The 26,960-nt window shown below is 37.7% G+C and overlaps 1 protein-coding gene across 2 annotated transcripts in view; it reads right to left on the bottom strand.

Annotated features, from left to right (window-relative positions):
• Positions 1-26,669, bottom strand: part of TRAPPC8 (trafficking protein particle complex subunit 8) — a 49,585-nt gene extending 22,916 nt beyond the window's left edge. Inside the window, exons 1-14 of one of the 2 annotated variants that reach the window (XM_031052854.2) lie at positions 26,311-26,669; positions 19,528-19,722; positions 16,796-16,879; positions 13,660-13,749; positions 12,097-12,271; positions 11,334-11,487; positions 10,131-10,218; positions 8,598-8,845; positions 7,514-7,629; positions 6,041-6,191; positions 4,679-4,779; positions 3,250-3,355; positions 2,168-2,299; positions 672-896 (exon numbers count right to left, since the gene is read on the bottom strand). In XM_031052854.2, coding sequence (XP_030908714.2) covers positions 672-896; positions 2,168-2,299; positions 3,250-3,355; positions 4,679-4,779; positions 6,041-6,191; positions 7,514-7,629; positions 8,598-8,845; positions 10,131-10,218; positions 11,334-11,487; positions 12,097-12,271; positions 13,660-13,749; positions 16,796-16,879; positions 19,528-19,722; positions 26,311-26,467 — 2,022 coding nt within the window. In that variant the 5' untranslated portion in view covers positions 26,468-26,669. The remainder of the gene's footprint in view (positions 1-671; positions 897-2,167; positions 2,300-3,249; positions 3,356-4,678; positions 4,780-6,040; positions 6,192-7,513; positions 7,630-8,597; positions 8,846-10,130; positions 10,219-11,333; positions 11,488-12,096; positions 12,272-13,659; positions 13,750-16,795; positions 16,880-19,527; positions 19,723-26,310) is intronic. The other variant, XM_031052855.2, reaches the window with a different exon arrangement.
• Between the last annotated feature and the right edge of the window lie 291 nt (positions 26,670-26,960).

The following is a 26,960-nucleotide window of genomic DNA, read 5'->3' as shown; positions in this document are numbered from 1 at the left end:
GATTTGAACACCAATCTCAAGTAAGGTCTACTATAGCATAGCAAACACCACAGAAATTCCACCTGAAAACTTTAAGACAGTAACTAACTACACAGCTACACGTTGTGTAGTGGTATCAGTACTAAATACCCCACAATATATATGGTATACTACAATCCAGAATCACTCATGAACTTACAGCCACCTTGATGAGTCACTTGATTTATAGAAATCCTTATTAAAGGATATTCACTATAACATAGATGGGGAGTACTTTATAAAACCAGGAAAGGTGACAGAGCTACCAAGTCTTTATTAAACATTAATCATCAAAAGCCTCAAAAAAATCATTGTAAGTTGATCAAGACAGATCCACTAACTCTAGAAGAAACTGAAATATTATAGGCTGCAATTCAGCCATGACCCTCAAAAGGAAGAGTTAATTTTACTGTAATAAAAATACAAGGAGTCACACTAATACCTGTGAGTGAAACTACACTTAATACACAAACAAAATGCAGCATATTTGGTTTTTTTTTCAAGCCTAATCTAAAAACTTAACACATGAACTAGATAAACACAATCCTGGAACAAAGCAGGTTCAATAAAATTAATTCAATGACTTAACAGAAAATTACTGGTAACAAAAATCACCGACTACTAAGGAATAAATCCAAATGGAAGTCACTTACCTTATATACATAAAGATATTCTCTTAAAAAGGCTCCTTGCTGAGATGGAGGTTGTTTACTATCATTGATCAAAATATGCCTGAAGGCAGACACAGCATTGTCAAGCTGATGAAGCGTAAAGGACTGGCGACCAATAGTGAAGTTAATATGGTCTTCTGCAAGAGACCAGCCTTTCCCTTTGTAAACCTGCATGGCTTGACAGTAGCAACGCAAGGCATGTTTTTTCTGCAAGAAAAAAACAAGTAAGTTGATTTCTCAAATAATGCCATTGTAGTTGTAATAACAGTAAGATTGAACAGTAAGTCCAAAAACTCACTGAAGTTTCTACCACCACCCCCACAATGCTAACTGTCATGTCTGCAGAGCTGTACCTCATAGCATCTGGTCAATATTACCTAAACACATAAGTGTTGGTTCCTACAGTACAAAGCCTAGCCTGCAAGTTAAGTTCATGCTTTCAGGCAGTGAAATTAAAAGAGTAAATAGCAAGAGAAGACTACTTTTAAAACTGCGTTCTTTGTTGCTTTAGTACTGTCTGCTGAAGTCTACAGAGCTCTTCTGAAAGGCCTCAGGAGATGAGATAGATTTAACACATTTCATTTCACTGAACTTTCTGACACTTCCAGGCAATCGCTGTTTAGTAGACACACCTGGCACAAAATCCATGCCAAGCAAACCAACAAAAACACACCCCTACAGTACATACAAGACAAAATTACCAACTGCATCAGCCACTGGAGATAGCTGCTCTGCTTCCAGTCAGCTCCACACCTCCTTTACTACACATATATCAGGACTTGAGCATTCAATCCCAAGTCTAGTTACTGAACATTTGCATAGTAATCCACAGGCAAGTTGCATGTTCTAAAAAAAGGGAACAGCATATACCCTCATTTATAGAGGTAAAGGGGGGATAAAAAACTAAGATGTGTTCAAATTGGTATGGTGATCACAGCAGAGTACAAGTAGTAAATCATTCAAATCAGCAGATATCACTGACACTTGAAATAAGGTATTAGAGCAAGCAGCTGAACTTTAGCAACTGTAGTAACTGTTCACACACATGCACATCCACTAAAAAGCATGTGGTTAAGGCACCAGGAAAAACGGGTTATCTAAATTTTGCTATTATTTTAATAAATTAGGAGTTTAAGAAATCCCTAACTTCTGCAATCTCAGTCAAGAGTAAAAATATTCCTTTACCCACACAAAAAGCCTTGTATTTCAGTGTATAAAATCAAGACTGAGAAATGAAAAATATAATATTTGAAGCCTAAGTCAGTGATCTTCAGCATTACTTCTAATTCAGAAGTAAAAAACTAAGCTGATCAATGCAGAAGTAATTTTCAGAAGATCACAGAGCTGTATATACTGCTGACTAACACAAAATATTAGAAGCCAAGCATTTTTTTCCAGACTAACAACACATTTAACATGTTTTCCAGACTAAGTATCAAATTCCAAGCATATTTTCCATGTGGAAAGATAATGCTTACCTGGCCTGCTTTACTAAACCTATGGCCAGCCAATATCATATAAAATGCAAACTTTCTAACCATGGGACTTTTCATGTTTATAAAGCAATGGGCTGCCTGCTCCAACAGAAGTGCACTTCGAAGATCTGAATCCTATTTAAAAGCAAAAAAGAGAATTAGCCTCAAAGTTGAATACAAAGACATCAGTGGCCTTGTTTAATGCTAACAAGGGCAGTAAGCTGTAAGCACTGTAAAGTTGAAGATTCTTTTACATACAAACAAGCATACTATATATAAATATGATGCAGAGCCAACAGTATTTAGTTGGCTTAAATAACATACTGCTCACAAAAGTTAGTAGCAAGCTAAGTTGAAAGGGCAAGAATAAAGCTACGAAGACACTTGAGAGAGAAACTTACTAAGCTAAACAAGTTTATTCCATGCTTCATCTGTCCTAAGCATCACACTGGTGCAGCTGGCCACAAAGCCAGAACTAATTACCAGTTAGGCTTTCCTCTAAGCTACATAGTATGCTATTACTGGTATATATTTATTTCTCTCCTTTTCAAACAAAACACTTTCTCTGGGCTGTTAGAACTTAACTTAATGCTTAATTTCCATCAATATTACAGAAGTGCTCTAGCTTTCACTTACAGATACTAGGGATTCATAACACCTAACCTACAGTAAACACCTTACTTAAACTATTGGGTGCTACTGGTCAGATGCAAACTAGTATTCATTATAGCTCTGGCAAGCCATGCTAATTTTCTTAACCCCAGAATTCTTAATCTGAAAGTATTCCATACAAGAGTCAACACATGTCAAAAAAAAAAAACTGTTATAAAGCCAAAGACAACAAATGTACATTTGGCATGTTTAAAATAGTCAAGCAAGTTGCTTGACTAGAAAGAAAAAGACTAACAGTACTAGTTTCTTCACTTGTAGCATAAGCACTTTTCCTCACTTCATGCTTTATACCTGCTAATTTGCTACCTTTGACTAGAAAGTATCATAGGACAAGAATTAGAATGTAACCTAGAAGTGCTTGGGTAAGTATACAAACAAGGGGAGGACAAGAGTGGAAAAAGCGACTGCTTTACCTCACTCGTTAAACGAATCAGAAGAGCAGCTGCCTCTGAGTATTTGCTTTGACTTTTTAAGATTTCAGCACTAAGCAGCACACAGCGCTCAGCCAGAACCATGTTCCTAAAGGAAAAATATAGATGTATTACTAAACGTTTATCAAAGCAAGCCATGGAAAACTTTTCACCACAAATCTGACTAATTTTCTCCACATCACCGCAGACTGAAGTTCTGTTATTTATCCTTCCTAAAGTAAAATACATGGAAGTTCATCCTCTGCAAAACAACCCCATACAGATTGACTCCTCAGGTGCTATCCTACTATAAAAGGAGCTTTTCAAAAGTCAAAGCTAGAGAGCATTTTTGTGGACAGTATCGTATTTATAAAATGTCAACTAAAATAATCTGATAAATGACAGCCAGAAACAAGACATGCTGGGTTGACCATGGTGGGCATCAGGTGTCCACCAAGCTGCTCTATCACAGCTCCTCCACAGCACAACAGGAGAGAAAACTAGATTAAAAATTACGACAGGGAGATCACTCACCAATTACAGTTACATGCAAAACAAACTTACTTTGGGGACAATTAATTTATTGCAAATTAATAGCAGAATAGGATATTATAAATAAAACTTCTTCCCCTGACTCTTTTCCAGGCTCAACTTCACTCTTAACTTTTCCATCTCTTACTCCCCTCAAGAAGGGGAGTGAGGCAGTAAAAAGGAGCTCTGGTCAGTTTATAACATTTCGTCTATGCCCCTGGGCCAGCATGGGGCCCCTTCCACAGGATACAGTCCTTCTGGAATAGACTGCTCCAGTGTGGTTTCCCCAGGCAGCACAGCTCCTGCCAGGAGCCTGCTCTGGCAAAGGCTCTCCACAGGCTGCCACTACCTTCTGGGCATATCCACCTGCTCTGACACTGGGTCCTCCAACAGTTACAGTGTGGATCCCTGCTCCACTGTGGTCCTCCATGGGCTGCTTCACCATGGTCTTCTCCACAGGCTGCAAGGATACACGCCCACCCCCTCCTTCCTCATTGACCTTGGTGTGTGCAGGCCAGTTTCTCACTCCTCTCTCACAGATGCTTTTACCCTTATGTATGTTACCACAGAAGCACCAAAAGCATTGCTGACAAGCTGAGCTTTGGGCAGCAGCAGGTGTGCTTTGGAGCTGGGTGAAAACACAGGGGCTGCTCTTGCTGTCTTCACCCCTTTACAAAATCCTACCACATAAATTCAATCTACAAGATTAGTAAGCACTTTGCTACAAACAACATAGATCCCCTTCCATCTTATCCTAGATAAACTAACATATCTTGCTCTAAAAAGTTACCATCATTCTGTGTTCTTGTAGTCATCTAGCACTACCACTGTACAGGGGAAGAAAGTTAAGCCACCAGGTCTTTCACCTTTCATTGGATCAATATAAAAGTAAACAACATACTTGCAGATATCTCTATAGGTCTGAATTGCTGTTTCCATATAATGAGCAGGATATGGTCTAGGAGCTCCAGGCTGAAGAAAAGCTGATACTGCTGCCATTTCCTACAATGGAAAGTCAGTACTGTCACTGTAGCTTTCTCAACAAATTGCAAGCCTCAAAATGCTGAAGAACATATTTCAACAGCTACTAGTTCAAGATCTTCATCTAATCAGTTACCAACATATAAAACTGTACAATACACTAACTGATAAAAGATTTAATACAATGGCTTGTTTACAGCTCTGTCTGTAATTAACCAGACAGCAGTAAGAGTTATACACACTCGCAGCATAACCTGAACACTATGCAGAAGCATTGATTCAGTACAGCTTTACAAGTCAAGGATATAATTCCCTATTGCAGGAATAATCTTTGTGATATAGTAGGACTACTAGCTATTTACATTCACAGCTTCCAAGGGAACTTTAGTAAACATGCACTCTGACACTTTACTCTTTTCCTTATAGGGTGACACTAGGATAGCAAAGTTTTTCTGCAGTAAGGCTAAGACTTGCAGGTTCTAAGAATTTGTAATTAACTCCTCTACAAACCATTCATTAAGAACTTGGTAAGTTTTCAGATAACGTAAATGCTGAGCAACTGTCTGTACTAGATAAATGTGTATTTTTACAAAGGTTTTACATCAAGATGGCAGTGTATAAGAATGTTTCCATAGCTCTATAAAACAGTTTTAAATTTCATCAAGTTAACCAGACTACACCCCACAAAACACAGCTTCTATACAGTATTAAACCAAGCTTCTTATTTTTCCCAGTGCTCCCATCTATCTTGCTGAAAATTATTTGTCACTCATTCCTTCAATCTCAAGATTAATTAATTAATGAGTTATGCGCTTACAGTGATGTTCAACAGTGACATACTCAAAATATATACATCAAAGAGTCTCAAAAAAAAAGATACAATACCACATTTGTAGTGACATAGTCTTGACTTCCTGGCAAACAAGTATTCTGCCAAAATCTTAAATACTATAAAACTATTTCACACCTGGTTTTGAGTTATCAGACTAGAAGTTTAAAGACTCATTTTGCTGTAGGTTGCATTCCAGGTATTCTCCTTTTCATATTTCACATTTTAAGAATTACCTCTTCAATTTTCTGTTCACACCTTCATTCCCTTCACAAAACAGCAGTAAAGAGATTTGAGAACACTTTAGGATTTGCTAAAGATACTCAGCAAATTTGGCAAGACCCTCATAAATATGGAGGAGGAGAGAAGAGACTGCATTTTGTTACCTTCAGACAAATACTAGAAATTATTAGGAAGAGTTCACAGAATGGTTATGTTACGTATAGTACCAACCAGCGCTCCAGCTGCATACAGCATTGCCTGATCGTTTAAGAAGTCTTTCTTTGCTGTATGGTAACAGCTATATGCAAGTTCATAGTGCTGTACCAAAAAGCACAAGTCTGCCATTTTCCGGATTTGAAGCTCTGGTGCTTCGGGTGGATACCTATAAATACAAATATTAAAATTATTACTTTGAATTTAAATAACTATAGCAACACATGCTCTAAAAGTTGTCTTAATTTCTATTCACAAAGCAGAAACTGCACTGCTTCAGCCTCACCCAAAAAAAAACTGCCAAGTGAAGCTGCATCCTTTCTGCCTTACATAACTTAGTTTCACACCTTTTCTGATTAATGAGATTCACTGTGCCACTAACATTTGAAGCAGACATTCTTCTAAGCCATGAAATACTGAAAAAAGTATGCAGCTATCATTGAAATTGCTCAGTAAGATTAAGAGTTAGAGCAAAAGAGCTATATGTGAATGAAAAGTAAGACCTGGACTGTTCACCTAGCTGTAGTTATTTCTGCCCATTTCTCTTCAAAGAAAAAAAAAATCCACTAAAATACTATGCCTTATGCAAAAATACTGGACAAGTACGTCTCCTCTGCAGGCATCAGTCTGACTTTCACTTAGCCAAATATATATGCATCACTTCATCAGATACAATTCCGTAAACACTTGTCAAACTTAGGAGGTAAACCATGCTTACAAGTTCAACACAGAAAGCAGAAATTAACAACATATTTATTATGAATCCAAAGACGTGCAACATGCAAATTTGCAGCTGTAAGTGTCAGGGACATTAACAATGCCCAGGAACTATTTCAACTTTTGTGGTTAAGACAGCAGAAGAGTGATTTACATGATGATACATCCTCATTAACAGGGGGAAATTACAAAGCATACAAAATGAATATTCTGGTGAAATTTAAAACCTGGTTTTAGTGGAAACTACAGGTACAAAAAGTACAAAATTCCCCTTAATTGAGCTCTGAAATGCACCTACAAAAGCAATATACTTAACAATTAACTACATCAAATTACATAGTTACCTAAACAAAAAAAAACCCCACAACCCCAAATATACACAACTTTATATAGGTGTATTTAATTTGGCTTAAATAAGAAAAGAAAAAGCTTGTACTAATTTAAAAAAAAAATCCCTTACAACAGACCATAGCTTCTTTTTATTACTATTACTCCTTAAAAAGTACATTCTTAACTTAGAAAGCTTCACTACAAATATAAGAGGAAGATGGCTCTGTAAACAGTTCCTTTTAACCCCTTTAAGTTCTGCTAATTCTTTCTTGCACATACTTAGGCATAGTACTTTTCATGATTTCTTCAGTTAAAGTCTTTTACAATATTGCTGATTTAGTTCTTTGCAGTCCACCATCAAAACAACACAGGCCCCCTCTCCCCCACAAAAAATAGGCACATTTTCAGTTCAGATCTAAAGGTAAGGTAACTGACATTACTTACAGCAAACCAGAAGTATTCTTCAGTTCATTTATACTCTTCTCTGGAACCTTGCTGCCGCTAAACCATTTCTTAGTAGCAAAAAACAGTGATCGACTCAAGCCCTTCCTGGATATTAACTGCAAAGGGATACTAAATTAGATCACTACACTGCAACAAATATATTAACTTAAACTAATATAAAAACATAAGTCCTAATGGTAATGCTGTTTGCTACACTTTATATTCACTTCTCAGTTTCTTCATAAAATTTTCCAAGTGTAAACATGGTCAGCAAACACTAACTCCCAAAAGTCAATTCTGGGAGGTGTTCCTTACAGCATATGATGCATCAAAACTCCTCCTACTTAAAGCTATAACCTGAATGGAGAATTAAATGGAAATACAGAGTTTAGGTAACAAACCGGTATTTGGGTCCAAGTCTAATGCTAAATACACTAATTTCATTGTACTAATGTAAGCAAATTCATCTTTCCACCGTTAATATCAAAGAGATGAACACTTAGGACCTTACTGTGATGGAAATAACGTTAATGCATGTCCCTAACTTAACATGGGCATGATATTATCATATTTCCAAAAAAAAAATAATAGTTCGATAGCAGAATATTCAGTTGCAAAACCTGCTGAGTTCACAACAGAACTGCGTGATTTTGGGTGTCCATGCATTTCTCCCCTGTGAAGAAGTAACAAATGAAGTACACAACTTTAGCTGTGCATTCTTATGTTGAAACACAAAAAGTACATTTTGTTTCCTGGACTAGAACAACCCAGAAGCATAAAATATTAACATTTTTAGAAGCAAGGATAAATATCCCTGATAATAATTCAGACAGCCTTTCACAAAGAAGCCACCTTGCACTGAAGCTTTGTTGATTCAAACTGCTTTTAGGGTAGGGTTTTTTTTTTTAAGATAAATTAAGCAAAAATGATAACTTGTGTTATTTCTCTTAAGTTTACTTATAGTTTTCACTAAGAGCATTAGGTGCAGAAGGGAGTGTTAATTTCAGAACAGATTTTTAGATAACTGGATTTATACTCCAACTGCTCTTATTATGGCACAAAGCATTTTTAAGAGTAAACTGACCTGATCATTAAGTTGCCTAATTGTCTTCTCTATATGTGGCAAAAGTCCCCTAAATGTGAATTCCTGTATGAATTGCCTAATTCGATCGTGATCTGTGAGTGTTAAACAAGCACCATGAGGTGTTCCAGAGTTTGATTTTTTTGAGTCTTGCAATGATGTGGCAGCCTTTGTGTAATCAGTGCTATCCAAACTGCCGCTGGGATGATCCAGCTGAAGTGGGTGAGTCTTAAAGTTATTTGGCAGGCCATCTGTTGAAAGATTGAAACAAAACCTCCAGTAAATATAACGTTATTCAAACATTTCTTGGTTTAAATGTAATTTTTATTACCCTACCTCAGAGTAGTTTACTCAGTACTCAGGACAAACAAAGCTATTCACCAGTTATTCTGCAATACAGATCAATGCTCAGCAGACAGCACCAAAACACTACCCCACTATTACATCATTCCTGAAATTCTTCAGAAAGCTCAGTGAACCTCAGAAACAACATAACTAAATATATACACTGGTTCTCAACTATAGTGCAAAGAATCCCCAAATATGCTGACTAGTATCAACAACATTGAAGGAAACTATCTAAACATTAAACTCAAAGTCAAGCATTCATAGAAGTTAGAAACGCAGCAATTACAATAGCTCCATTGGATCCATTCACTCTTTTGTGCTTATGTTTAAAGATTTAACAAGAAAAAAACCAAGCAAACACCTCATTTTCCATGCCCTTCCAAGCAATCACAATGTAAAACAACCTTCACCAAAGTTCAGTTAGTTCAGTGACAAGGGCTGTCAATCACTACTGCATCTAGCTATCCAAACTACAGTTTAAGACTTAAGTAGTTCTCTTATTATTTCTTTTGTTCACCTAGCTGCAGCTGTAACTGTAGTAGCTGCTTCTATATCAGAAAATCAGCTTGCTTTACCTGGCCCTAGCTAGCACTGAGCAAAGTTAAGTCTTCAAAGAAATCCTTGATGGATTTTACTCATGAAATATAAAGCTCAGTATGTAAAGTTCAAACAGCAGCTTGCAGACTACATCCAGGATGTAATGCCCTAAAAATAAATGCTTTTTTAGGCAATTGAAGAGTCTCCTACATATGCTAGGTCTCACCATGCCTTTCAAATCAGGTATGAAGAATTTCAGCTGAGTCAGGCCAGTGTGTGATACCTCACTTCTTCCTTATTCAGCAAGGCTTCTCATCATTCACACTAACCACAACTTCTATTATGATGAACACTGAACATTTAAACCTGTGTTATTTTATTGTCAGAGTCTGCAGATAATATGCTTCACTGTACAAAAGATAAGCCCAATACATCAAGAGCCATCTCATTAAAGATGTGTTAACCAATTACCACCAATCCAGTAGATCAGCACCACAGCACTTTTCTTTGAACACCAGGTTACACTGTCTTTTGAGCATGTAGAAAATTTACTTCAAAGTTCCTATAAAAATCACTTGATTACTGTCCAAGCCATAAGACCACTGTGTAAATGCTATCATACCAATATTTTTACAGAAGCTGTAAGTATACCTTCAATTTCACTGTCTAAGCCATCCGATATTAAGTGATCACTACTCTTGTTTGAAATGACAGTATAAGGACAATCTTCATAACAATCCTGCCAGGGGGAAAAGAAAAAAAGTTACAGTTTTAAGAACACTAGCGCACACACAAGAGTTGGTCAACAGTCATTGTTAACTTTCAGAACAGTTAACTGAATTATTACAAAAGCAGGTTTGTTCATAAGTGGTTTTTAAGGCTTTAAAAAGCTGTACTACTGTGAAGATCAAAGTTATATTCACCAAATGAAACAAGTACCTTCTGGCTTGCTCAAATAGCTTTATTACCAACTAAAGCAAGCAGCTCTTACATAGCAATGCCTACAGCAGTGAAAATATGCTCCCTAAAGCAATACCTGAAAAAGCACATACAAAAAACCCAATAAAAATAAAAAACACCTATATTGGACAGTTGACATGAGACAAGAAAAACAGTTTATGGTGGAAAATTACTTAGTGATCCTCTTAGCTTACAGAAGATGAGATGTTTTGACTTCCCAGTGCCAGCAAGATTTGGTAAAGAACTATAATTCCACAAACCAACCTTTTAATCAGAGGCAGTTAAAACTGCAGGTCAGTCAAAAGTAAACTCAAGGAGGAATATTACTGGTCCTGAAGCCAAAGACAGACATTTATGCAAAACTGAACTCAAGAGTTTGGTCTAACACACACACACACATTTGCCATCTTAGCAGATGACAGAACAGACTGGACTGCAGCAAGTTACCAGAAAACACATATATACCTCCATAAAAAAACCACACCCTCAAACTTCACTGTTTAGTGAAGTACAGAAGATTTGGGGGAAGGAGGGAGAGATTTAAGAATGAAGAAAATTAATCAAAAAGAAGGTAAAAAGTTACTATGAATAGTACACTTCTGAAGTTACTCACTTTTGTCAGGGCATAAAATACAAGTCTTTTATTTCAGGGCTCCTGTCAGTCTATTTCAGACTGACTAGCAGGTCAGCACTCCTTACTGTCAATTTAAGTAGCATGGAAGACAGTTCTTAGAGAGGACTCATGCCCTCAGAAAAATTAACAGCTATGTTAGAAGTATTGTGACTGCCTATTAGCCCATTCTGTAGAAACACACACATAATACTATTGCAAAGTTTAACACAATTAAGGCTTTCACAGGCACCTTACAAATTGCTTTTAGAATACTGTAATACCTGGTTCTGGATAGTGTTTTTCTGAAGGTACTGACTCCAAGGATCTGGTATCTGTTCATCTGTTCCTCTATTAGACACCCGAGAATTTATTTTCAGCAAATAGCAACCCTGAGTTCCATACCTCTGCTTCATCTCTTCATAAATGGAGTCAGCCCTGAAAAAAAAAACAACAAAAAAAACCCCACAATATTTATCCTGTCTTGATATCAAACAATTCTATTCTAAGTGTGTACTGCAACAAGCTATTTCAGACTATCATCCAGGGAGATTAAAAGGAAAACTCTCCTGTTTTTAAAACACTCCTTTATGAAAGGGTAAAACTGATAATCTTGGAGAATCAGTTTTGCTTCATCACTTCATAAATGGATACAGCTCTGAAAAAATAAAACATTTACCCTACCTTGATATCAAAACAATTCTATTCTAACTACATATTGCAACAAGCTATTTTAGACTATTATCCACAGGGATTAAAAGGAAAACAATCCTATCTCTGAAGCAGTCCTTTAGGCAAGAGTGAAATTGAGAATCTTCGAGAATGAATGAGCTAGCAAAGAAAGCATCTACCTCAAGAAGCTAGGACTAACTCTTTGCATTTTATATGAACACAAACAGTAGATCCAAAAATAATGACACCTGTCTTGGTAATAGCCAGTATACTAGTTACTGGATCCTATCGTATGTCTAATCTCAACAGAATTTATAACACAAACATTTCAGTGAAAACTTTCATCTATAAGTTTAGTAAAGGTAGAAGACCCACCTTTGCTCTTCTCCTGTGCTTACATCATGCAATAACACATAGTATTTGAGCGTGTTTGGTATAAACCACTTGGGATATAAGTATTCACTACTATGTTGAATTTGATGTTGTTCTTGAGACAGCTTCAGAAATTGCTCCACTGGCTCTGGCTCACTAGAAGAAACTACAAGCATACCTAAATTCATCGTTAAGGACATTTACCAAAAGAATCCGGGAACAACCTCTGATCATATAATAAAATAGGAAGGGCATAAAATGAGATTGATGAGTACAAAGTTTAAGCCTGTGAAACACGCTTTCATGAAAGTCTGTGTACCTAGAATTTGGTGTTAGTCACTATAAAGCACTAAAGCACTCCTTTAACTAGCATTTGAACATGAGATGAAACAGGAGTCTGCACTGAATTATAAGCTTCAACTGATACATAATAGCTAATAGTCCATCTAAGATTTTAGATACAGACCAACTGTTCACATATGAAACAGTAACTGAAATTCATTTCCAGTTTTCAACTTTCAAGGAGAGTTTGGACTTTAAGGTATCACTTGAGCAACAATAACAGCTGGTTTTTATAAACACGGTAACATCATCTGAGTAAAAAAAACAAGTGTTCAGATTTTTACCTCCCTGCAACTACACAATTACTAATAAGGAACATTCTGCTCATCAAATCAAAGACATTAATTCAGAGAACACAGAAAGCAAGTTGTACTTTAAATGTCATGAAAATTTAGACAAAGACCAGAATCAATATTTTACCAAGTTAATTCTGTGCAAATGGTTCTCTCTCATGGCTACTAATACACCTGTTCCACCATACTGAAATGATAAAGCACAGTAAAGGGTTAAGAACAGAGCAGGCATTATGAATCCTGCAGTGTTATAATTTTTCTAAAGCTAAACATCATGAAACAGTACATATTTTTATTTTCCCTGTAGACAAGTAAATAAGGCACAAGTTTTCATGGGGGGCGGAGGGGTAGGAAGAGGAAGTTACAGCATTTAGGCATCCTTCCAGGCTCCTTTTCGTCCAGAATAGCTCAAAGTCCACTGACTTTCCAAAACACCCTCCCCAATCTTCCCTCCTCTCCATCTGCTAGGAAAAGCTATAAAAAGCAGCAGGTGCACCCCAAACAGATAAGCTTCTGTTGTACATAAGGTAAAGTCAACAGATACCTTAAGATCTACAACAGAAAGCATTTTAGGATGAGGAAGTTTAGTTTACAGGTCTTAGGTTAGTTAACTTTGGGACAAAAAAAAAAAACAAAACCAAAAACAACAAAAATACACAAAACACCCAACCAAACAAATCCCCCCCAGAAACAAATAAACAAACAAACAAAAACCACAGCCCACAACCAAAAACGTTTTGGTTTTAAAGAAGAAAATTACCAAAAAGGAAAACCCTGACTCCCCTTATTAAATTAGCCTGTACAGACATAATGGGGGGAGATATATTTCATATCTTATTGTCAAAAAGAGTTATTGCAAAATTTCAAAGCCTCCATTTCTACAGCCAACTGTTTCAGCCTTCACTACAGAGCCCTAACACCCAAAGGATACATGCAACATAGTGGTTTAAGAATTCATGATCTGATGCAGGCATGGACTGAAGAAAACACTCTCTGTAGTTCTCAAACCAAGGAGTAGTAGCTGGAATACACAATAAGATAGGGCAAATTAGAATATTTGGCAACACTTCTATGGACTCTTTTATGAAAAGGAAATATGAAAGACTACAGCTAAAAGTGAAGCTTGTAAACTCTGACAAGGTTTGCATGGCAGGGCAAAGAAGGGGAAACAGTCTAAGGAGAAAGCACCTCAAATATACACAAGTGAGAGAAACAGTAACACTTGAATCAAATCCTGTGAAACTGAATTGTATCTTAAGTACCAACTTCCACAATATAAGCCCACGTGTATTCTGTCCTTGCTAGAGTAACTAACTTTACCACCTCTTTAAACACACACACACTTGGGAAAGAGAAAAAAAACTAAAACTTCTTCAAACATTCATTGAATTTGCCTCACTAGGGATATAAAAATTGACTGAAAAGCAAACTTAATTTTAGAGTATACAGAGGAATTAAGGATTATTAAAACCCTAACCTGCCAGTCTATCTAAAGCTTTCTACAAGTGTTGTGACTTGACAATAGTTCCTTTGCCCTGCTAAAATAAACCGTGCAGCTGGCAAAGCAGTGATCAAAAAAGCTGAAAGCTCCCATCTAAGCTGTACCATGCAATGCCTTATAATGTTAACCTGCCATGTTCAAATGCCTTTCTCCAATATGGATTTTGTCTTTCTAAGTGTAACAATCAAGAGGAACCAAGTATGCCTGGGACATTCAAAGTACTATGAACTTAAAAATCTTGTCTGTTTCTCTGCACTCCAACTTTCATTCAAGTAATGAAGTATTACTTTTTCTTTCAAGCCTGTTTTATGACATCTCAATACTGCAATTCCTTCCCATGAGTGGAAAAAAAGACCCCAGAGCAAAATCAACCTGATTTGACACTGAGTTAACCAGAATCCAGTGCAAACTCACCTGCAAACTAGAAAACAACAATTTTTTAACAGAAAAAAAACTGCATTGAGAAATCATGAAGACATTTTCTTTATATGGCCCCAAGAAAACACATTTCTTGATTTAATTTATGTCAGAATTTCTAATGCCTTGTAAGCCCCCACTCCAATGCCCCCCCCAATATACTATCTCAATTTCTTAACTGACTTCAGTAAATTGAGTTCCATTTTTACATTGAATTTTACAATGCATTAAGCTAACACATTTTGTTTAATCCTACACGTTCAGGACTTCTTACATCAGCTTCATCCACACAGAAGTCAGATAGAGTCACACTTCATAACTGAACTCAGCCTGGCAAGTTAGGACATCTCACATTAAAAAAAGATATCTATACATGGCAAACTTCTAGCTTTTGATTATAGCCTCTCTTGCAACTGCTCTCAGCATTCATCTAGGGTATAAAAAGCCCTTGGCTTTACCAAGTCCTACATGTAAATATGACAGCTATTTAAATCAAGGAAAACAGCTCATTATTAAAAACAAGCCATGAGAAAGTGACTCTGATACACATTTTTCACAAGTATAACCAAGCCTTGTAGTAACTCAGATTCAAACCAAACAATGATAAACTGCTTAAGGCCAAAATTCCAGCCACATTTTAGTCTCAATCTGTTTTCAGTTTTCTGTTTGTTTTACAGATGAACCACACAAAAAAAGCTTTTAAAAATCTAACACAGTTATAAACAGAGAACCATTACTTTTTTTTTTGTGGGATGGAGTTACCCCCCTCTCAATTCTCTTTCAGCCTATTAAGAAGCTTGGAAGTGGCTACAAAGGCAACTGAATCCCTTCTACACAACCACAACACACATAACAGTATTCACTCAAGAGCATTTATAGGGTTGTAATCATTTATCATAGATACTTAAAATAATAAACATGTACCATATTCAAAATACTATTTTAAAAATTCACATTTCATAACATATTATTGCAGTGCACAGCAACACTGTGTCATTTAGGCACAGAGACCTTATGTTTTGCTTTTTTCCAGTAGTATATTTCCATTATACTAAACAAGCATACCTGAAGTATAATAAGAAACTTGTTAGTATGGTCAGAAATTGTTAAGAAAAAAAATCTCCTAAGTAACATTCATAGAATCATAGAACAGTTAGGATTGGAAAGGACCTGAAGATCATGTAGTTCCAACCCCCCTGCCATGGGCAGGGACACCTCACACTAAACCATATCACCCAAGACTCCATCCAACCTGGTCTTGAACACTGCCAGGGATGGAGCATTCACAACCTCCCTGGGCAACCCATTCCAGTACCTCACCACCCTAACAGGAAAGAATTTCTTCCTTTATAACAGCTTTAGAATGCAAAGTCTACTTCATGAAGTTGCGTACTTTTCAGCTATCTGACTGACCAAGATGAATTTCACAGATTAACAGTACTCTAGCACATTCAAAAAGGAAGGCATTTAGCAGCATCTGAACAGATATTATTGAAAGGATAGTTATTACTAACCAAAGGCATAAACTTTAATATCTAAAACTGAAAATCATAAAAATCTGGCTTATAGACCATAACAGAGCTTCACTCTGAGAGCTCAAAAAACAATGCATTTTGGTAGCAGTAAGTCTTATAAACCAAGTGAAAATGTATTAGAAAGATTTTTTTTGTTTGTTAGGAAGAGCCATTCTCCAGAAAGAATGTCAATATAATAGAGGCACAGGTGCTCTAAGTGCAGTCAGCACTTAAATTCCAATTTGAAAAGCACTACTATACCCTGGGAGGGAAGTTCTATAGAGAAGCGGGAAGTATTTACATTTTAAATATGTAACAGTGACAATTACAGTTTCATAAGACCAAACAAAACAGTGCTTTTACAGCATCAGGCCATTTCCCACCACCACTCTGGATTTACTGATTGTATGGAAAGATCAAATGATTTAGATTAACAGGAGTAGAAATGTGACTAAAAGAAAAATTAAATGACCATCACCAACAATTTTTCATTTAGGGGGAAAAAATGAAGGAACACACATCTACGCCAAGAAGAGTGCTAAGCAGTTGTAGCAGATGGTAAGGAAAGGTAGATGGGGCACATGGAAAAGGCATAAAGGGCAATTTGGCAAGTTGGCACCAACCACAAAAAATACCTGAATAAAACGTGGATGTGTTCAGTTCCATCAGTGTCTCTTTCCAATTATTGTACCAAGGAAGACTAGCTTTTACTGAGCGATCTGACAGAAAAAACATGGTATTATTAAACTAAAAACACACTGTTGGCTTTTACGCTCTGGCAGCATGAAGCAGAAAATCTATACCATGCAGGCCTACCAGGGACTGAAGATATTTGATTCCAGCTAACCTTAATCGTGAACATTTCAGGATCCTCAACATGTGACAGTGTACTTTAACAGAATTCAATATTAATTTCTGGTTCAGCCAGAACCCTGGGCTTGAATAAAAATGGAAATCTATAAAATAGTAAATAATTAAGTTTATACTTAGATGCTATTTTATTTCTCTAGTTGGATGATACCATAAATAAAACACTTGTTCCTAAGATTTCTCAGCCTGTAGTGCCACAGGCTGAAGGGTAATAACTGAAGATGTTAGCTGCCAAAAGTGGTTGTCCCAACATTCTCCCTTATCTACATCATATTCCTACATGCCAGCATTAGCATCATGCAGCCCTGAACATAGTTAGGGAAGTGATCTAGCTGAAATTCTATTCAAGAGAATAAACTTCAGTCTTTAGTGGAATCACTTTTCCTCACTCTCTGCATCCACTAGCAGATGGGAAAAGCAGGCACAGCTGAACATCAGCACCCCTTCAGCAACCAGCCAGGTCTCTCAGTACAAGGATATGGAATTATGAGATTATTAAACAAGTAATAAAGAAGGATTACTAACAATTAAACCAATTCATTACAGTAGTTCTAAAACTTTTCTAAAAGAGAGCAGGCTCATGTTCCCAGTGCTAGAAACAGATGTGAGCTTCTTAAAGACTATGTCCTCCTTCAAAACCTTCAAATTAGACTGCACTTGATCATCATTAAAGATTAAGGAAATATGTTTTAATACTGCTACCCTAGCAAACTAATTCACCAAAAGAGCAAATTAAAAAAATTGATTAGAGTATTGCACATTTCTATGTCAAAAGATTATGTTTTTCTGCCAGGAATGAATGCTTCCATTGCTTTTCAACAAAATGCTCTAACAAAGTTGAGAAAAACAAGTTCCTTAGTAAACACTCAGTTTTTTAAACAGAAAAAAAAATTTCTACCCAAAAACCTAGGGACTTCCCTCATGCCCTCCTACAATGTAATGGAATTAAGTTTCATCATCAATAACACTGTACCAGTGTTTTGTGCTGAAGTCCTAAAACAGGTACCACAAAACTAGAAAGTTGTTACACAATTTTGTCATTCTCCATGATCTTCCACATCTCAGCTTTTATTAAATAAGCATATAGCCAGTCCATATAGAAATAAAAACCTAATTATTGAGAGACACAACATAGTCAAGTATGACAATTTGCACATCTGAAGTTCCAGCAGCTAACAAGGAAAACAAAAGGAGTTATTTGCTTCTACAGCTACAAGGCACAGATTGATATAGCCACTCTTTTCCTTCCCTTCTTCAAATACCGCACTTTTAAATTGAAATCATTAGAAATATTATGCAAAAGACTCTTCACTGAAACCATTCTGCTTTGTTAGGGTCTTCCAACCTCTAGAACTGAAGAAGACTTCCCCTCAAAAAAAATTCACAAAGAAAAAAAAAGAAAAAAGGCAATTCACCAATGTCACAGATAAACAAGGGCATGGAAACTGGAAAAAGGTGCAGTTTCAAATAGCCCTTAAAAGTCAGGATTTCCAGGCTCAAGCCTTTTCCGTTCCTATCAATATTTCACACCAAGATGAGGATGTGCCTTATGAATTAGGTATCAAATATGCAGAACTGTGCAGTTTTTCATCAACATAAAATACAAACTAACATCATCATTTATTAATTCTCATGAAGTTTCATCAGTCTTTTGCTATAGCAGAGCCAAATTCCTTACTCCATGCTGAACTTTCAGTACAATAAATTACTCATGTTTAAACAGGGCAATGCATACATGCTTTGAATTAAGTATGTACTCAAAGGCTTTAATGGATTAGGGTCTTAGTTGGGAGGAGTTTAATCTTCTCAGCTCTCAAGATCAGGTCCTCATTTAGTATTATTCACAATGCGTCATCCTTTGGAGATATAAAACCAACATGTTTAGTATATTCTAGCCATTTTAACAGTGAAATATGAAGCACTGAGTTTCGTGGAAAAAAAAAAAAACAAACCAAAAAACAAGACAATCACACACCTTTCCTCTAAAATGGTGGGTTTTTTTCCTTACACTTGTTAACAACTTCATGAACTCTACGCATTAAGCACAAAGTAAAAATAAAATCAGGAGAAGTCAGCAGGACTGGCTTCAACATAAATCTGTACTTTGGTACCAACATTATAAATAAGCTCTGATATTTATTCAACCAAGTGTAACAAGTCTGTATTATCAGTTTTGTAACAAGAAAACTTCTCATCTGATGTGCTATTAACACAACCACAGCATGAGTATTTTCTACATTAAAGTACTATGACTTAACACAAGTTTGGAAAATTACATTATGACACATTAAATTAAGAATTATTAAGTTTAACCACTCTTCTGGCATGGTACAAAACCAAAACTATTTGGTAACCCTGAAGTTTCAGTAAAAACAATAACTCAAAACTGATCAACTCTCAGAGAAATTTTAATACATGCCATGAAGTCGAAATCAAGGTTAGAAACCTTTCAGTAAATTCCAGATTATGTTATGAAAAATACAGTATTATTACTTACCACTTATGTTGAGATCATAATCTCCAGCTGTGATCACATTAGCTACCAGTCCTTCAGCAGGCTGACTGACAGACACAACATCATTCAAAAGCTTTCGAATGGCACCAGGCTGAGGTGGGTGAGTAATAATGTTGTTGACAGCAATCTTCAAATTTTTAATTATGTGAAGCTGATTATTAGGATCTCTCATGTGAGCTGGAAAAAAAAAAGAAGCATTTGTTGAGGAATATAAGAGTTAAAATAGTTACCATACATTAGGATTTTTCCAACAAGATTTCTTCTTTAAAGGTTACTTTCTTTACTAAACCCTTCTATCATCAATTTTAGATCATAGTCTATAATACTTGATTATAAACCGAGAGGGGGAGAAGGCAAGAACAAAAAAATTCCTCATGTTCAACATCAAGCTCATCTAGGCTGACTGATGAAGACACAGTATAGGATCTTAGCTTGTAAGAATATTCACTCAGAATAACAATGTACTCAAAAATGCATGCCCTATACTGCTGCACCCCCTTCACTGTGGAACATACGCAGAAAGCCTATAGTAACCACATATGGATATCACATAACATCTCATCTTCCAAGGAGTCACCAGTTTCCAAGAAAAACCTCAGTACCCAACAGCATTCAAGAAATTTGACAGGGATAACATAGGATTAGTTAATCCAAAATGAACATGACCAGTTTTAATACTACTATGTGATTATCTGATGTTTGTTTCAATTTTTTTTTTTTGTTATAAGAAATGATTTTAGATCACCACTCTTCTCCAAACAGCATCACAAAACTGTTTTATCTTCAAACAATGTAGTTGAAGTTACATTTCTTGAGTGACAAACTTTTGATTTAAAATTTATGAAAGTCAAGGTTGGGAACACTCCTAAATTTATTCACTCCTAAATACTTGTTAAAAAATCAGAAAAAGCCTTACGAGTATTAAATACCTATTTCAGAATTAGGCATGAGAGTTCTGCTTAAGAATACTGGACTGTTGCAAGCAGCCTCAAAAACAACCCTGACAATGCAATGAAAGTGTCCATGGACTTAGTGTTTATAACAGAACTACAAACAGTTGGCAAGCATTTAAGTTGCTGCTCTGAAGATGCTGCTTTTTTAGAAGTGGACTGTTACCCATCAAGATACTACTCAAAAAAAGAAAACAGTCCTGATTAAATTGAGCCTTGAAAAGGATGATACCAACCTTATGTTATTAGAATACAGTAATTTACACTGCTTTGGCTTTGTGTTACTTATAACAAAAAAAAAAAAATTAAAATACTTTTCTTCCATTAAGACCAGCTTCCTGAAGAAAGCCATCAGACAGAAAACATTACCAAAAAGAGTCTCAAGCCCATGCAAAGGGGTCAATACCAAGCCTAAAGGATAAAGCAGCAGCAAATCTGGGAAGATGATTAATGAACAACAGCATTTAACTGAAAGGTAAAGCTGAATTTCCACATAACTGAGACAGATACGAGAAGGGGGGCTTCATTTTCTATGTTTGGAAAATACCACTAGCAAAGTTCACTTCTTTCTTTAATAATATGAGATTGCTTTTGTTCCTCAAGTCCCCACTTTTGTTTTGGTGCTTTTGTTGTTTTCCATAAATATAGTCTCTGTCTCCTGAAGAGCAAGATAGTATTAATCAGAAGAAAACTAAGGCCCTGGGTTTTTGTTTTGCCTTTTTTTTTTTTTTACACTTTTGTGTACTGGCCCACCTAGCTCTGCAATCTTTTCACTATAAGAAGAGATGGAAGCCCAGTCAAAGTTATCTTACAACAAAGTTACACTTTACCATAAGCAATAATTGGAGCTTCACATGACTTGTAAATGCAGAGCTTCCTTTGCAGAATCATTGTGAAACTTGCTGCCTCAAAACACGTTTTAAAACAAAAAAAAAAGCATGCATGACATTTTCAGCAGATATTATAACTTTGGGTCTGCTCTGACTTTTCACGTCATAGAATCAACTAGGTTGGAAAAGACCTTTAAGACCATCAAGTCCAACCTTTACTCCGGGTCTGCCAAGTCCATCACTAAGCTGTAACACTAAGGCCCTCATCTACATATTATTTGAATACTTTCAGGGACAGTGATTCCACCACTTCACTGGGAAGCCTGTTCCAATGCCTGATGACCTTTTTGGTGAAGAAATGTTTCCCAATATCCAATCTAAACATCCCATGGCACAGCTTGAGGCTGTTACTTCTTGTCCTATCAACTTGGTACTTCGGGCCAGAGAAGAGACCAGCCACCTCTTTTCTCTGTCCTCCTTTCAGGCAATTGTAGAGAGCAAAAAGTAACGTTTTCCCTATTTCAAACCACAAGCATCACCAAGCCATCCAGACTGCAAATGCAGGCAGGACACACAGAGTATAGCTACCTAAGACACCTGGCGATATCAGGTGTACAGCCCTTGACTCTTTTGCATTTTATTTTCATACATCCCTGTTTAGCATATAAAGAGCAGCACAAAGGAAAATTCTTTTTCTCCTTACCTTGTAACTAACCACAAAATTTATACTGTACAGGTCTTGGACTGAGTAGCCTGGAGAGCACTCCACAACTTTTACACAAGCCTTTTCAGAAGTAAAAACTATGCAAGCCAGACAGATAACACTATATGTGTTTACAGTCTACCTTAGCTGTTAAATCAGGTGCCTGTCACAGTTCAAGTCTGGACTGATGTATTTCTGCCCTCACCACTCATACATTCACTCCCGACCTTTAGCCAGCACTGAAGCCCATGGAAAAACATAGTGAAGCAGTTTAGAGAAATGATCCTGCCCAAAATGACCCGAAAACACGTGTTTTTATCAGCTGTAAGTTTCAGATTCAAATAGTTCATCAATGCAGTCAAAGGCAATTGTGCTCGCTAAACTTAATTCATCCACTTCAACCTTTCTATCGGAAAGCTGAAAGGGAGGAACTGTTTTTCCATCCCATCATATAGGTACATTACCAACCTACTATCACATGATTACTGAAAAGATCAAATGTAGAGGAAGAGGGACAGACAAAAAAACTAAGAAGCCAATTTGCCTTTACCAGTGCAGCTCTAATAGTAAAACTCATCCTAGGTGTCTCTCCTAAAAATATAATAGCCATAAGAATGAAGAGCAAACATTTCTGTACAGGACACAGATGGTATTTCCGGCATATGTGCAATGCTAAGGACATAAAGGACATACCTGAAACCCCACACAAAGCTTTCACCTGGAACCCACAAAATTCTTACCTGGAACCCTAATACAAAATTTCAACTGTTATACATCTCCACCAAGTGTTTAGACAGAGTTTTCACAAAAGCAGAAGTAGTAACATACCTTAGAAGACCTTTCTCATCAGAAGCTGAAAATAATCAGTATTAGTTCATATAGTATTTTTAAAGATTCTTAAATCCCTGGATGTTATTTTAAAGAAAATAAATGTATATATTGTAAAGGCAGGTTAAATTAGGCATCAATTGTTACTAACAAATGCAATACTTAAGAAGGACTTCCACCTTGAAAATAAATGTTAAGGTATAAAATCCACAATATACTTTTGGTTTCCTTTATTAAAGAAGGATTGAGTTTTGGAAAGGGGTTTGTTTTCCTCTAAAGTCAAGACTCAGGAGGACATTAAGGTTGTTCTCTCAATTTTTTAACTTTTTCTCCTTCAATAACAAAAAGTAACTTTCTTATGAAAGTGAAGAAGCTAAAAATCACAGTATGGAGCACTTAGACACTGCGTTCAGGATTTCCTACCATCACATTCTGCTATATTGTAAGGGTATCTTTGGCTACACCAATATTAACAAGTTGCTGATAGGCAAAAGTTGATGAGTAGGTTAACAATGATTAGTGCAGGGCCCGCCTCACCTCTTATCTACATTATGTGTATTTATGGGGTTTGACTTGAAATCTTGAAATTGAATATAATCTGGTCTCCTTGGACTGAGGAACCACAAGAAGCAATCTGGTTTAACACTACCTGAAGAATCATGCAGTAGAATGGGCCTTCACATCTTTGTTAACCTGTGATGGACGATCAACACATGCACAGTATAAAACCTAGTTTCTGTGTATCAGAACTGTTTCACACATTATTTTTCAGAGGCATGATTTACAAAGGCATAAGGAGCTAAGCCTCATTATTTCTTCCATCATCAGAAGTACAGTTCAATTAGTGCAATTAATTTCCATGGTAAATCTTCATGTATAAGACCCTTAAAAAAAAAGTTATTTTTATAGTTGATATTACAGAATTAACACTAATTAATTGTAATTGAAAACTAAATAAAACTCAGAAAAATAATATCTAGTTGTCTTCCCTAACAAATTCCGTAATTTGGAGATTAGTGTTAACTAGTTCACACAGAACTGTTCCAATTGAAACCATCAAAACAATCATAAGCACTGAAACACACAGTTGTGGAGACATGCATGTACACATTCTGCTGTACCATGCTGATCATTAATCATGCCCCTCCTCCTCTTAACTGGATATGAAAAACACCACAGAAAAATTTTACTTCAAAGTCTGGCCAAACCTATTAACGTGGAGTCATTTGAAAATTTATCCTACATTTCCACATCTTGTGCAGAGAATACAGTTAGCAGTGTCACTATGCAATAGTATGTGAAGACTCCAACAAGTAGCTCCCCTGCCATAGAGCTCCACAAATTCTGGAGGCAGAGGAACTGCTTACCATTACACAAGCTCATGAGAAACTTGCACTGCACTGAACTGCTCTTCTGCCCAAAGCAAATGCCTAGTAATGCTTTCCCTACACTCACATATGCTGGCTTTCACCACAAGAAGTTACATCTAGCACAAAGTAACATTTTCTCCATGAAGCTGGAAGAGGGAGTCACACTTTGAATGAAGAACTGCAGTCAGGATTGCAGCCTGTTGAATCAAACTAAAGAAAGAGCAGTGAAAAACGCCACTGAACCAGCTTCAGCTTCTTGGTTCTCTGACCCTCAGGTCAGGTTTTGAACAGGATGGTTCAGACTGTCAAAGTCAGGCAGCCTACACACAGCAGCAAGGATGCTCCTTCTCAAAAATTCATTACAATAGTCACAGCTGCAAAATTAAGAAATTAAAACTGTATCTTGGGGACTTAGATGCACTTCATGATGATGTTCACTTACACTACTCCATGACAGAGCTTGCAAACGACCAATTACAGAAACATGAAAAACTACTACAAAATGATGAAAATCAAAGTGTGAAGCTTTCCTCCACTCCGTGAGTTTTCGGAATAACACAGAAATCAAGTCCTGTCAGTCTCTCAAGTAATAAGCTGAAATTCCTGTGTTTTATCAATGGAGGGAGTTTAATCTTTAGCCACAACTAACTCCTCTACTAAAAGAGGATGATGACTACTTTGGTTTATAATCATACTACCAAGGTCTGCATTTTCACAAGGAACACTAGGGATGATTCAGGTTCACAAGTTCCTTAACTGACACAATAGTTGGAACAAAAATAGGCAACAACAGAATAAAACATTCTTCAAAGTAAATGCTGCATTTTGAACAGTCTGTCTGGTTTTGTTTGCTAGATAAATTTTGAAACCCTTTCACCAAAGAACCTAAAGAGATATCTAAGAAACTCCAAGGATGTGAGCTTCTGCACTTAGCATTTATATCTCTGCTGCATTCTCACATTGCTCATGAGTGTTGCTAAAGACAAACATTTATAAACAAGTTATGGTTAGTAAGTTATTAAGACCTGACAGAGCATTAAGGCTGATTTTAATGCATACTAGTTTTTAAGTCAATGCCATTTTTTTAAACAGCAATTCAAAGATCTCACTCAAGTGACAGTACAAGCTCCATCTGCTTGCACTGTCTCCTCAACACATGACATGAAGAGACTCAAGTCTGAGCTAAGTCTCTATCAGGAACCAAGTCTGACAAGTGTCACTGCACCACCATTCTGACAAGTAGCTCTATTCCAGCGCTGTCCTGCATACTACTCTGATGAGCAGTGACTTAAAAAGCATGTTTTATACTAAACAAAAAATATATATCCAGATAATAATGTAAAGCATCACAGTGAATGAAGCCTATTGCTCCTCTCAAGTGTTTAATTTCCAGTGTTGCTGCTGCTTTACATAGTCATTTCACCTGTGCCACATAACCAGCTCTGCTCCTATCTTCGCTTTGCACAGGTGTTACTCATAGAAACATCAACAAAAGTATATACAGTGAAAGTACAAGTGAGAGAAAGCACAGACGTAACTAAAATTACAATTAACGTTTCTGGAAGACAGACCACACTTTTGATGCCTGGGCACTTCACTAACAGCCTTACTACAAGTGTCAAACCAAGGATCTACGACAAGAGCCAGGTAGAAGTATTACCCAGATAACAGTAAAGTGATTTTAAAGCAAGAAAATATCCGTTTGGAAAAGCCAGATGTACAGACCCCTTCTCTTCAGCCATATGCTCCTTGATGTCTCCAGGAGAAGCCTAACTTCCAAGGCTTCACAGAGAAGTACAAGTCGAATAAAATTAAAAGGACTTAACAGCTAGCAGGGGTCTTTAGCAAACGCGTCTCCGCAAAGCCTGCCACAGCTCCGCCTAACACCCGACCGAGTGGCCCAGGGAAGGGGTCTCGCCTTCCGCCTCCGCTAGGCTCAGGCTCCCAGCGCCGCAGGGCAGGAGGCTTGACCGCGCCAGCGGGCGGGCTGGGACCCCTCGGCAGTCCGCCGGGCGGAAGGGAGCGGCACGGCTCCGCCTTCCCCTCCCCGTGTAAACAAGCCCCGCTTCGCTCCCGGCACCGACCTTCCGAGGTGAGGCGGCAGAACGGCTTCACCAGCTCGGCGAAGCTCAGGTTGTTCTTGCGGGTGAGCTTCTCCGCCTCCTCGCTGCACAGCGCGGCCACCAAGGGCACGAACGAGTCCTGGATGAACTCCTGCACCGACTGCACGCACTGGGCCATCTCCGCCGCCGCCAGCCGGGGCGCCGAGCGAGCCCCGCCACCTTCCTCCGCTCTTCTCCACCCGGCTCACCCTCTCTGCCCCTGCCTGTCCGCCCACCGGTGCCTGTCCGCGGCGCCCGCCGCCTGCTCCGACCACCGACCGCTCAGCAGCCGGGCAACGTCGCCATGTTGCGCCTTAACCAAGCCCCTCGGGTAGCGCCCACTCCCGGCGGTCCCCGCGCTCACTCATGTGATTGGCCGAAGAGGCGGAGCCGCGCCGGGGCGCGCAGGGGCGGAAGCGGCCGAGAAGGGGGAGGCGACGGTGGCCGGGTGGGGGTGCGGTTGTGGGTGTGTGGTTGTGGGTGTGTGTTCTCCTCTGCCCTCCCCCCCCCCCCTCGGAGGCTGTTGGTGCGTTCCGAGGGGTTGGATGCAGGGAGCCGCCTCCAGTGTCCGCCACCGGCCTGAGGTGGGCGGTGGCTGCTGCGCCGGCGGATGCTGCTGAGGCCGGGGAGTG

The sequence above is a fragment of the Melopsittacus undulatus genome, chromosome 1, assembly GCF_012275295.1.
Source record: "Melopsittacus undulatus isolate bMelUnd1 chromosome 1, bMelUnd1.mat.Z, whole genome shotgun sequence".
Lineage (NCBI taxonomy): Eukaryota > Metazoa > Chordata > Aves > Psittaciformes > Psittaculidae > Melopsittacus > Melopsittacus undulatus.
This window is presented reverse-complemented; position numbering and strand designations above follow the sequence as displayed.